The sequence below is a fragment of the Salvelinus fontinalis genome, chromosome 5 (assembly GCF_029448725.1).
Source record: "Salvelinus fontinalis isolate EN_2023a chromosome 5, ASM2944872v1, whole genome shotgun sequence".
NCBI lineage: Eukaryota > Metazoa > Chordata > Actinopteri > Salmoniformes > Salmonidae > Salvelinus > Salvelinus fontinalis.
The window spans coordinates 26,784,978-26,798,245 of NC_074669.1; the positions used below are offsets into that span (position 1 = coordinate 26,784,978).

General features: G+C 41.1%; 1 protein-coding gene across 1 annotated transcript in view; it reads right to left on the reverse strand.

Annotated features, from left to right (window-relative positions):
- The window catches only part of LOC129855419 (carboxyl-terminal PDZ ligand of neuronal nitric oxide synthase protein-like), a 224,346-nt gene that overhangs the window by 109,258 nt on the left and 101,820 nt on the right, over positions 1–13,268 (reverse strand). The window contains exon 3 of the mRNA XM_055923066.1: positions 3,191–3,283. Coding sequence (XP_055779041.1) covers positions 3,191–3,283 — 93 coding nt within the window. The remainder of the gene's footprint in view (positions 1–3,190; positions 3,284–13,268) is intronic.

The following is a 13,268-nucleotide window of genomic DNA, read 5'->3' on the forward strand; positions in this document are numbered from 1 at the left end:
AGCTAATGCAGCTAGGGGATATTTATACCCAGGCCACATACCTCCTCTTTGTAGCCATCCTCCACCTTCCACCCACCCTCTGCTCCTCACCATTGTTAAAGGTTGTTAAGGCTTGTTAAAATGTTCTACAGAGGCTAAATGCATTACAGGTTTCTATAGAGGTAAGTGGGCTTGGCAACTAAAACCCTCACAAACTTTTACAGCTGCACAATTGAGAGCATCCTGTCGCGCTGGATCACCGCTTGGTACGGCAAGAGGGTGGGGTCTCTCGGTCTGCCTGACCGAGAGACTGAAAAACAGCTTCTATCTCAAGGCCATCAGACTGTTAAACAGCCACCACTAGCATATTAGAGGCTGCTTCCTATAGACATAGACTAGAAATCACTGGCCACTTCAAGAAATGGAACACTAGTCACTTTGATAATGTTTACATATCTTGCATTACTCATCTCATATGTATATACTGTATTCTATACTATTTTACTGTATCTTAGTCACTTTAATAATGTTTACACATCTTGCATTACTCATCTCATATGTATTTCCTGCATTCTATACTATTCTACTGTATCTTAGTCCATGCCGCTCTGACACCGCTCGTCTATATACATTGGGGAGAACAAGTATTTGATACACTGACAATTTTGCAGGTTTTCCTACTTACAAAGCATGTAGGGGTCTGTAATTTTTTATCATAGGTACACTTCAACTGTGAGAGACAGAATCTAAAACAAATATCCAGAAAATCACATTGTATGATTTTTAAGTAATTAATTTGCATTTTATTGCATGAAATAAGTATTTGATACATCAGAAAAGCAGAACTTAATATTTGGTACAGAAACCTTTGATTGCAATTACAGAGATCATACATTTCCTGTAGTTCTTGACCAGGTTTGCACACACTGCAGCAGGGATTTTGGCCCACTCCTCCATACAGACCTTCTCCAGATCCTTCAGGTTTCGGGGCTGTCGCAGGGCAATACGGACTTTCAGCTCCCTCCAAAGATTTTCTATTGGGTTCAGGTCTGGAGACTGGCTAGGCCACTCCAGGACCTTGAGATGCTTCTTACGGAGCCACTCCTTAGTTGCCCTGGCTGTGTGTTTCGGGTCGTTGTCATGCTGGAAGACCCAGCCACGACCCATCTTCAATGCTCTTACTGAGGGAAGGAGGTTGTTGGCCAAGATCTTGTGATACATGGCCCCATCCATCCTCCCCTCAATACGGTGCAGTTGTCCTGTCCCCTTTGCAGAAAAGCATTCCCAAAGAATGATGTTTCTACCTCCATGCTTCACGGTTGGGATGATGTTCTTGGGGTTGTACTCATCCTTCTTCTTCCTCCAAACACGGCGAGTGGAGTTTAGACCAAAAAGCTCTATTTTTGTCTCATTAGACCACATGACCTTCTCCCATTCCTCCTCTGGATCATCCAGATGGTCATTGGCAAACTTCAGACGGGCCTGGACATGCGCTGGCTAGAGCAGGGGGACCTTGCGTGCGCTGCAGGATTTTAATCCATGACGGCGTAGTGTGTTACTAATGGTTTTCTTTGAGACTGTGGTCCCAGTTTTCTTCAGGTCATTGACCAGGTCCTGCCGTGTAGTTCTGGGCTGATCCCTCACCTTCCTCATGATCATTGATGCCCCACGAGGTGAGATCTTGCATGGAGCCCCAGACTAAGGGTGATTGACCGTCATCTTGAACTTCTTCCATTTTGTAATAATTGTGCCAACAGTTGTTGCCTTCTCACCAAGCTGCTTGCCTATTGTCCTGTAGCCCATCCCAGCCTTGTGCAGGTCTACAATTTTATCCCTGATGTCCTTACACAGCTCTCTGGTCTTGGCCATTGTGGAGAGGTTTGAGTCTGTTTGATTGCGTGTGTGGACAGTTGTCTTTTATACAGGTAACGAGTTCAAACAGGTGCAGTTAATACAGGTAATGAGTGGAGAACAGGAGGGCTTCTTAAAGAAAAACGAACAGATCTGTGAGAGCCGGAATTCTTACTGGTTGGTAGGTGATCAAATACTTATGTCATGCAATAAAATGCAAATTAATTACTTAAAAATCATACAATGTGATTTTCTGGATTTTTGTTTTAGATTCCGTCTCTCACAGTTGAGGTGTAACTATGATAAAAATTACAGACCTCTACATGCTTTGTAAGTAGGAAAACCTGCAAAATCGGCAGTGTTTCAAATACTTGTTCTCCCCACTGTATGTATTCTTAATTCCATTCCTTACTTAGATTTGTGTGTATTGAGAATATGTTGTGAAGTTGTTAGATATTACTTGTTAGATATTACTGCACTGTCGGAGCTAGAAGCACAAGCATTTCGCTACACCCACAATAACATCTGCTGAACATGTGTATGTGACCAATACAATTGGATTCAATTTATAGCCTTCAGTCGCTGCCTTGAGCCGTATCTAACGGATTTGTACAGTCCTCTCTTTAGAAAACACTGTCTGGAGAGAGGAAAGAAAGGAGAGAGAGAGGAGAGAGAGAAGAATGAGGGACAGGAAAAAAAGGAACATCTCCATACAGGACTCCAAACAATGGACGGTCGAGGAAGTTAGGAGAGTAGGAGACATCTGCTGAATACCAGTGGCTTCTTTATGCTTGTTTGCATACCAGGGATTATGACTGTACTTCTAGCTTGGCTTTAATAGTGAACTGTAGTAAAACTGAGAGACAGGAGAGAGGTCACCCAAGGTAATCCCAGTCTAACTACTGGCAAGATTTATAGTAAACCTAGCTCAGTGTAGAACTGCTATAAAGAAAGCTTTATAGAAATTAGACGGAGAGAGAAAGACGGGGTGAGTGGAATTGGGGGCGCATTTTTAGCAAAGAACGGATTTGCTCCTGTCCTGCACTCTACCTTGTCTGTTTATCAGGGCACAGGTTCACTCCCCTCTTCCATTCTACCCTATCTGGGGCGTTATTTAGCAGGGCACAGATTCGCTAATCATTCTGCTGGTGACAGGATTTGAATTCCACTCACTCCTTAAAATCCCAGGATATGACACACCTCAGTAATGGCTGAGTGGGCACAGTTTGACAGGGGAGGTTAGAAACAACACAACACCCATCCACTCTACCCCCTGCCCCTAAGCTCCAGACAGTCACAAATGTAAAGATATTAACAGGATGCAAAAAATAAATAAAAGACTCACTATAAACAGACTCACTTTTTTCTTTTTTCTTAGTGCCACCTTCACTCCATCCACTGAGACTATGATGTTGACCTTCTTCTTCTTTATGTTTTTCACTTTGAATTCATACTGTGGAAAGAAAGATTGATTAACATTAGTAACGATATAACAATTAGAGATGAATGGATGAACTTTTCAATGCTAGTTCGGGATACTATAGCTATCACATTTCACATTGGATTTCTTAACTATGAAAAGGTAAGAAGTGTTTTTAATTCTGGTGCCGCTCTGCACACACAAGCTTGTTAGCTAGCTAGCTCTGGTCTAGCTCTGGGCTAGCTCTTGTCTAGCTCTGGTCTAGCTCTGGTCTAGCTCTTGTCTAGCTCTGGTCTAGCTCTGGTATAATGTTTAGCCAACTCTGAAGTTCAAAGACAGTTCAAAATAAATGGCAATAGAAACAAAGGTAAAACACAGAGTTTGCTGTCATTTCAGCTATTTGATGTGATTGTGTGTTAGCTTTAGTTGGCTAGTTAGGAGCGGGAAAGAAGTAGCTAGCCTGTATGGCAATGTTTTTTGCTTAGAACAGTAGTCACCAACCTTGAGTCGAGATCACTTTCTGAGTTCAAATGCAAGCCGAGATCTACTGTTCAGAGATGTTTTTTTACATTACTTAAAAAAGCGTACTGTAGTAATGAGGTTTGTGCAGTAGACTATAGGCCCAAAACAATTTCACCACATATTGGCCTTGCTTGAATTGCCCTGCTAATGCACTGTTGTTCTTCTCAAATCAAATCAAATCCAATTGTATTGGTCACATACACATGGCTAGCAGATGTTATTGTGAGTGTAGCAAAATGCTTGTGCTTCTAGTTCCGACAGTGCAGCAATATCTAACAAGTAATATCTAACAATTCCACAACAAATACCTAATACACACAAATCTAACTAAAGGAATGGAATAAGAATATATACAGTACACATAATATACGGATGAGCAATGACAGAGCGGCACAGCGAAGATGCAATAGATAGTATATAATACAGTATATACATATGAGATGAGTAATGCAAGATTAAAGTGGCATTATTAAAGTGACTAGTGTTCCATTTATTAAAGTGGCCAACCATTTCAAGTCTGTATGTAGGCAGCCGCCTCACTGTGCTAGGGATGGCTATTTAACAGTGTAATTGCCTTGAGGTAGAAGCTGCTTTTCAGTCTCTCGGTCTCAGCTTTGATGCACCTGTATGGACATTGCCTTTACGGAAGGTAGCGGGGTGAACAGGCAGTGGCTCGGGTGGTTGTTGTACTTGCTAATCTTTTTGGCCTTCCTGTGACATCGGGTGCTGTAAGTGTCCTGGAGGGTATGTGGTCTGCCCCTGGTGATGCGTTGTGCAGACCGCACAATCCTCTGGAGAGCCCTGTGGTTGCGGGCGGTGCAGTTGCCTTACCAGGCGGTGATACAGCCCGACTGTATGCTCTCAATTGTGCATCTGTAAATGTTTGTGAGGGTTTTAGGTGACAAGACAAATTTCTAAAGCCTCCTTCCTCAGCGCCGTTGAGCCTTCTTCACTACACTGTGTGTGTGTGTGAACCATTTGAGTTTGTCAGTGATGTGTACGCCGAGGAACTTAAAACTTTCCACCTTCTCCATGGCTGTCCCGTCGATGTGGATAGGGGGGTGCTCCCTCTGCTGTGTCCTTAAGTCCACGATCATCTCCTTTGTTTTGTTGACGTTGAGTGAGAGGTTATTTTCCTGACACCACACTCCCAGAGCCCTCACCTCCTCCCTGTAGGCTGTCTCGTCGTTGTTGGTAATCAAGCCTACTACTGTTGTGTTGTCTGCAAACTTGATGATTGAGTTGGAGATGTGCATGGCCATGCAGTAATGGGTGAACAGGGAGTACAGGAGGGGGCTGAGTACCCACCCTTGTGGGGCCCCAGTGTTGAGGATCAGCAAAGTGGAGATGTTGTTTCTTACTTTCACCACCTGGAGGTGGCCCGTCAGGAAGTCCAGGACCCAATTGCACAGGGTGGGGTTGAGACCCAGGGCCTCAAACTTAATGATGAGTTTGGAAGGTACTATGGCGTTGAATCAATGAACAGCATTCTTACATACAGTGGGGCAAAAAAGTATTTAGTCAGCCACCAATTGTGCAAGTTCTCCCACTTAAAAAGATGAGAGAGGCCTGTAATTTTCATCATAGGTACACTTCCACTATGACAGACAAAATGAGGGGAAAAAATCCAGAAAATCACATTGTAGGATTTTTAATGAATTTATTTGCAAATTATGGTGAAAAATAAGTATTGTGTTTTTACAGATAAACGTGGTATCTTCAGGCGTTTGGAAATTGCTCCCAAGGATGAACCAGACTTGTGGAGGTCTACAATTATTTTTCTGACGTCTTCTTTTGATTTTCTCATGATGTCAAATAAAGAGGCACTGAGTTTGAAGGTAGACCTTGAAATACATCCACAGGTACACCTCCAATTGACTCAAATTATGTCAAATTAGCCTATCAGAAGCTTTTAAAGCCATGACATAATTTTCTGGAATTGTCCATGCTGTTTAAAGGCACAGTCAACTTAGTGTATGTACATTTCTGACCCACTGGAATTGTGATACAGTGAATTATAAGTGAAATAATCTGTCTGTAAACAATTGTTGAAAAAATGACTTTGACAGTTTTAAGAAAATACTCCCCAAAAAGTAAGAGAGAAGAATAACAAATAATTAAAGAGCAGCAGTAAATAAAAATAGTGAGGCTATATACAGTGCGTGTCATGCACAAAGTAGATTGCTACCGACTTGCCAAAACTATAGTTTGTTAACAAGAAATTTGTGGAGTGGTTGAAAAACTAGTTTTAATGACTCCAACCTAAGTGTATGTAAACTTCTGACTTCAACTGTATATGCAAATAGACCATTGCCATATATGGATCTGTGCCATTCACTTTGAACTGGACTGTTTTTATAGCATGAGCAGTTGTGAGTAGATGTGCTTGTTTTGACATCAAAGCGAGAGCTACATATAGTGACGTGCACATTTGTCTATTTACTCATATCCTTTGCAAGATAGTGAGTTATTAGCCCAGTTATGGATCATTTGTAGTCAGCAATGGGGGAGTGATTGCTTCTTGAAAGACACCAATATGGTGTGCGTTTCTAGAAATCTTATATTTTTGTCTTAAATGAGAAGTGTTGTATTTTCAGATAGGCTTTAATAAAATGACCAAATTACCACAAATTACCAAAAGTATGTGGACGACTGCTTGTCAAACATCTCATTCCAAAATCTGGTCCCCCCTTTGCTGCTATAACAGCCTCCACTCTTCTGGGAAGGCTTTCCACTAGATGTTGGAACATTGCTGTGGGGACTTGTCTCCATTCAGCCATACGATTTTGGGCGATTAGGCCTGGCTAGCAGTTGGCGTTCCAATTCATCCCAAAGGTGTTCGATGGGGTTGAGGTCAGGGCTCTTTGCAGGCCATCAAGTTTTTCCACACCAATCTCGACAAACCATTTCTGTATGGACCCCAATTTGTGCTGTCATGCTGTAACAGGAAAGGGCCTTCCCCAAACTTCTGTCACAATGTTAGCAGCACTGGAACTAAGGGGCCTAGCCTGAACCATGAAAAACAGCCCCAGACCATTATTCCTCCTCCATCAAACTTTACTCTATTGACACTATTCATTGAGGCCAGTAGCGTTCTCCTGGCATCCGCCAAACCCAGATTTGTCCCTCGGACTGCCAGATGGTGAAGCGTGATTCATCACTCCAGAGAACGCATTTCCACAGCTCCAGAGTCCAATATCGGCAAACTTTACACCACTCCAGTCGACGCTTGGCAATGCGCATGTTGATCTTAGGCTTGTCTGCGGCTGCTCGGCTATGGAAATACATTTCATGAAGCTCCCGACTAACAATTATTGTGGTGACATTGCTTCCAGAGGCAAATTTGAAGCTCGGTAGTGAGTGTTGCAACCGAAGACAGACGATCTCTAGCAGGGCAGAAACTTGACTAACTAACTTGTTGGAAAGGTGGCATCCTATGATGGTGCAACATTGAAAGTCACTTAGCTCTTCAGTAAGGCCATTCTACTGCCAATGTTTGTCTATGGAGATTGCATGATTGTGTGCTCAATCAACACTGGCTGCCTGCTCTGAGTCTGAGGCTGGGGCCTGCCAGGAAACTCATCCTCTGCTTAACCCTGAGGAAGAGGAGTAATCTGCTAACCACAACCTTTTACCAGGCCAGCGGCTAACAGACAGCTGGAATTGATTGACAGGCAGAGGCAGGAAGACAGACAGCCAGGAAGGCTGAGGGGTAGAGACAGACATACAGACAGCACATGTGCTTGAGCATGTGTGTGGGTACTGCATGTGCATATTTGTTTGGCTTGTGTGGGCATCTGAATGACCTCTTTTTTAAAGGTATTTTTTAAGGAGTGGGGCTGTCCCACTCCTTTTGTAATTTTATAGGTTTATTGAAGAGATAGTAAAGTGTTGGAATGACAGGAGTAGGATGAGCCAAAGGGCAGTGGGACGGATTTGAATCCATGCCGACTCCGGCATACATGTGTGTTGTGGTCAGTGTCTTTAACTGCTGGACCACACAGGCCATACGACTGCATCTATCTAATGGCTCTCACTGGGCAGCTGGCACATACAGTATATGCATCTATGCAGCGTAATTAGTCAATCGTCAGTCAATTACATCAATTAGTCTGGTCTGGCAGGCTAGTAATAGGCGCCACAGCACATTCACTTTCAATTTCCAATCTATATTTACTACTGATGATGGGATGTTCAACAACACATGAAAGGACCAAATAAACGAACCTAATTACGACAGTTAACGCTGCAATGACTCCCTGCAAAAGAAAAGCCAGAGACCATACATTTTTGTGCTGCCATTTTGAAAATTAGATCTTGTGAAAAAAACAGGGCTTAGAAGACGAATCCTTCCCTTAGAAATACTTTTCATGTAAATACTATACGGTGTGTCTCTCAGAATTTGACTCATTTAACATTTAGCCTTCATATTGCCAGAAAAGCAGGTCATTATTTCCTAAAGGTCGGCTCCAGCCGTTTGCTCTGTAATCCATCAAAGCAATAACAACACTATCAGACAAATGTAATGCCATCTTCAGTATCAAATGCTATTTTCAGACACACACAAATACCATTCATATAATCCAACAATGATTCATCAATGACTGCCATAATAATAAACATTTTCACAGAGGTTGGATACGGTATTTTACCTGCATTTCGTCTCTCACACACGCACACACACGTACAAACATACACACGTACACACAAACCCTCAGACATTGAAAACTCTGCAAAAGGTGTCTTTCAGAAGTCTGCCAGCTAGCTGACTAGTTCAGTGTGCCAGCATATGCATGGAAGGGTCCGGTCTTAAATAAATAGTTGCCTTATGAAAGAGCATACGCTTTTGATCTTTAAAGGGGCAATCTGCACTTGAATTAATGACAAAGTGGTATTCCTGCCGCTGTTTTAGTAAAAAGCTGAGGGATCGGGCTGGAGAAATGTAACTACTCACAAATAGTTCATAGACAGAAATATGGTTCAAAGGAATGAGTATAGTTTTGACCATGTTTTGAAGCAATACAGTGTTTGTTTAAATTTACATTACAAACATTGGATTAAAACAAGTTTATATCTTGGGTTCTGATGGGATACAACAGTTGAACTAAGCTCATGAGGCATTTATAAGTTACAGTATATTAATGGGTATACTGTATATCAGCAATTTATAAGTACAAAAAAAATGCATGTACAGTAGTAACTGCGGATTGCCCATTTAAAGACTTTATGAAGTAGTCCTTGAGAGAAATTGTGGTGTGTGTGTGTGTGTGTGTGTGTGTGATGCTGTCCAACTTTCCTTCCATCTGTTAGGGGGGAGAGCTAGAGCAGACAGAGCCAGGCCAACACTGTTAACCACCTGCCTACACACACACGCGCAAACGCACACGCACGGACACACACACACGCAGTCCCTGAGCAGCAGTGTGTGTTACTACCCAGGGGCCAAAGTGATCCATGAGGGCTCTAATTCAATCCTAACAAGTAGCATTAGTTTGGATTATCGACCAGGAACCATCAGGTAGACCAATCAATCTCCCTGACACCTCTACTCCTGAGAGAGAGTGGGAATACGGGAGAGAGGAAGAGGGAGAGAGTTTGAGTGTGGGTCTGTGTGAAAGAATGAGGTCAAGAAAGAAAGAGAAACTGGTAATGGTTTGAGGAATGTAAAATTTTGACTGAGTTGACTGTCTGGGAGAAAAGGTAAGAGTGAAATCTCTAATTTCCAATATCTAAAACCATGATCATTTTATTGAGAAGGAGTGAGGAGCCAGATGCCTGCCTTCTGCCATCTGCCCTTTTAAATAACAGATTGGCTGTTAAACACAACCTAGTGCCCAAACTACACCAGGACGTTCTACACCCTATGCACTAGTGGACATCTAAGAAGATTAGATAAGTAAAAAGTTACCCACTGGGCATGCACTGTTGGAATCAAAGTTGTTTGCACGTAATTTCAAATGAAATTACATTGAACCAACATGCAATAGACGTTGAATTGATGTCGGTACCCAGTGGGTAATAGCTCCATCTGGCCATCTAGATGGAAGTTGTGCCATTTTCCTAGAACTATCCAATCATTTCAGATCTCCACAAGTGGCTAGGAATCGATTTGCAATTGGGCGACTGTGTTTTAAAACAAGTTACGGGAGACCATTTAATCCCAAACCACTCAAACTCATATTACTATGATCAAGTTTGGGGCATTTCCATCTAAAAGGGCCCATGAGTGCCAACATGTGAAGTTCATAGGACCATATCAAATTGGATTTCAAATGATAGCTAAGAGTCTATATTTTTGAGACATTAAGGCATATGGTCATTTCCATGTAAAAGGACCCATGAGCACCAACATGTGAAGTTCATAGGAGGATGTCAAATTGGGCTTCAAATGAAAGCTAAGTGTCTATATATATGAGAAATTAACACATGCACATTAGTCAGCCATTTTCCATCCAAACAATTTCGAAGAAGCAAAAGCTTAGATTTTGGGCCAAACAAATGGTAAAGGGGTCTTAGACAAGATCTACCAGAAGTTTTAAAAGGTATTAGACATAATTAAAAAAACAATAATGTTGATGTAAAGACCACTGCCTACTAATATCAACACTTACTGTATATTTAGTTTTGGACAAATGATTTGCCTTCTGTAAGTTTAAGAAACATTGTCTTGTGCCTTGTAATTCCGTTACCTTGTAATTCCGTTTTCTAATTTGTCTCCCCCATGAGGACAATGAAAGTTCATACATTAGAAGTAACAAGTAAAGGTAGACCTACCAATTAGTTATAGTGTTTTACTGATATCAAGTTTGTTTATGAAATCACAAAAAAATCTGTTACGAAATTACTGCAAATGAATTGGCTACAATGGGAAATCATAGTAGGGTCACCTGCTACTGTCTTCCCTTCCACTGGCATACTGTTATGTTAAAATCAAATCTAATTTTATTTGTTACATGCACCGAATACAACAGGTGTAGACCTTACTGTGAAATGCTTACTTAACCAACAATGCAGTTCAAGAAATAGAGTTAATAATTATTACATAAACAAAAGTAAAAAAATCTATAAAAAGTAACAGTAAAATAACAATAACGAGGCTATATACAGGGGGTACCAGTACCGAGACAATGTGCAGGGGTACAGGTTAGTCAAGGTATGTTCAGCTCATAACTCTTTTTTTTCTCTTTCTGTCGTCTGGTTTTCAAAGCTAGACTGAAAACAGTCTGGACTATACTTCCCTCTCATTCTCCATTTTTCTCTCTCTCTCTGTCGCTCTCACACACTCTCTTCTCTCTCTCTCTCCAGTTAATGCCAGTTTGTTGAACTTTGAAATCAATGATCTTTGTTTCGCATACATTTTAAAGTGAAAAATCTGAGTCAAAGCGTAATTCCGTTATTGTGCAATTGCCCTTTGTGTTATGTTGTTTGAAGAGAGAGGCCTTTGGCCTTCAATTCCCACTCAGAGATGCTATGTGGCCATGGCTACCGGAGCTACAAGAGCGAGAGTGGTTTCCATAGCGAGTCGTTAGAATATCACAATGTCCTCCAGAAGTATTAATCTAGAAAAAGTAATTACCATGTCATCATTATTTTCTCTCTTTCTGTTTTTCTCTAATTTTCTTAATCTCTTCCCTTTTGTCTCTCTCTCAATTTGTCTCTCTCTTTGTCTCTCATATCTCACTAAGGACGTATGACATAGAGAAATAGAGGGAGAAAGAGAGCGATAGAGTCGTTCCATGTCATTTCAGTAAGCCACGACACCCACCATCTCAGATCATTCAGAAATTGTTTCTGTAGTTAGAAACAGAGAGCATTCCTACACCATAATATTGTTGAATTTATATTTGATCTCTGTGAAATTAAGGTAATTAATTGACCCCAAATTGGCCCTTTTAATTTATAGGATGCACATAATATTCAATAAATATAGTACCCAATATCCAATTTGGAATTTGGACCATATTTCTTCCTACCATTGAGTAAAACATGAGGAATGAAATGGTAAAAAGCCACCCACGGATCCCCCACACCTCACACCAATCCCACCTCAACAACCAGTATACAGTATCAGTTCTCTATGTCTGACAAGTAGTATGGAGCTGTGGCTTGGGATATTGCTTCTTCATTCTATGTAATGTATTCCCTGTGAATCTTGTGATCCATTTTGTTGGTCTCATGTTTATTAAATGTATTACAACATTTTCTTTGCAACTTGGGTAGAACACCAATAGCTTTTGCTCATGATGAAAGTAAATTGTCCAGCCAGTCCAGGAAAGCAATTCAATGTGTCCTTCTATTAGCAACCTAATGCCTCAACCAAACACTCTTTGAATTGTCCAACAAATGGCAGCTCTCTGAGGGGGCTATCCCTAGAGTGCAATTCTAATACGAAGACTTTTCTTATAAAAATGGGCTAGTGACTAAAATGTTGTGACAACTGTTAACAAAATAATACAATTATAAAACATTGCATTGCAGTAGACTTAAAAAAATACAAATATTAGAAAACGCCTCTATATGTAGTGTGATTCGTGACATTTACCATTATATCCAGCCAAACCTAATACCATTACTATTGCAAAACACTATTTGTATTTATTAGGGATCCCCTTTTAGCCAGGGCAGCAGCTACTCTTCCTGGAGTCCAAACACATTAAGGATCTTACATTACATATAAAACAAAAGATAAAACAGTATATCATATAACATTATTACACCACTACATATCTACAATACAAAATGAATAATACCACGACACAATATTATTTCAATCTGCTTGTGTGTAGAGTGCTAGCGTTGTGTGTGTATGTGTGTGTCTGTACCTGTGTGTGTGTGTCTCTTCACAGTCCCCGCTGTTCCATGAGGTGTATTTTTATCTGTTTTTTAAACCTGATTCTACTACTTGTATCAGTTACCTGATGTGGAATAGAGTTCCATGTAGTCATGGCTCTATGTAGTACTGTACGCCTCCCACAGTCTGTTCTGGACTTGTGAAGAGACTTCTGGTGGCATGTCTTGTGGGGTATGCATGGGTCTCCAAGCTGTGTGCTAGTAGTTTAAACAGACAGCTCGGTGCATTCAGCTTGTCAACACATTTTTAAAAAGTAGTGATGAAGTCAATCTCTCCTCCACTGAGCCATGAGACATGTATATCATAAATGTTAGATCCCTGTGTACATTTAAGGCCCAACCGTGCTGCCCTGTTCTGAGCAAATTGTAATTGTCCTAAGTCCCTCTTTGTGGCACCTGACCACACGACAGAACAGTAGTCAAGGTGTGACAAAAATAGGGCCTGTAGGACCTGCCTTGATGATAGTGTTGTTCAGAAGGCAGAGCAGTGCTTTATTATGGACAGACTTCTCCCCAATTTAGCTACTGTTGTATCAACATGTTTTGACCATAACAGTTTACAATCCAGGATTACTCCAAGTAGTTTAGTCACCTCAACTTGCTAAATTTCCACATTATTCATTACAAAATATAATTGTGGTTTAGG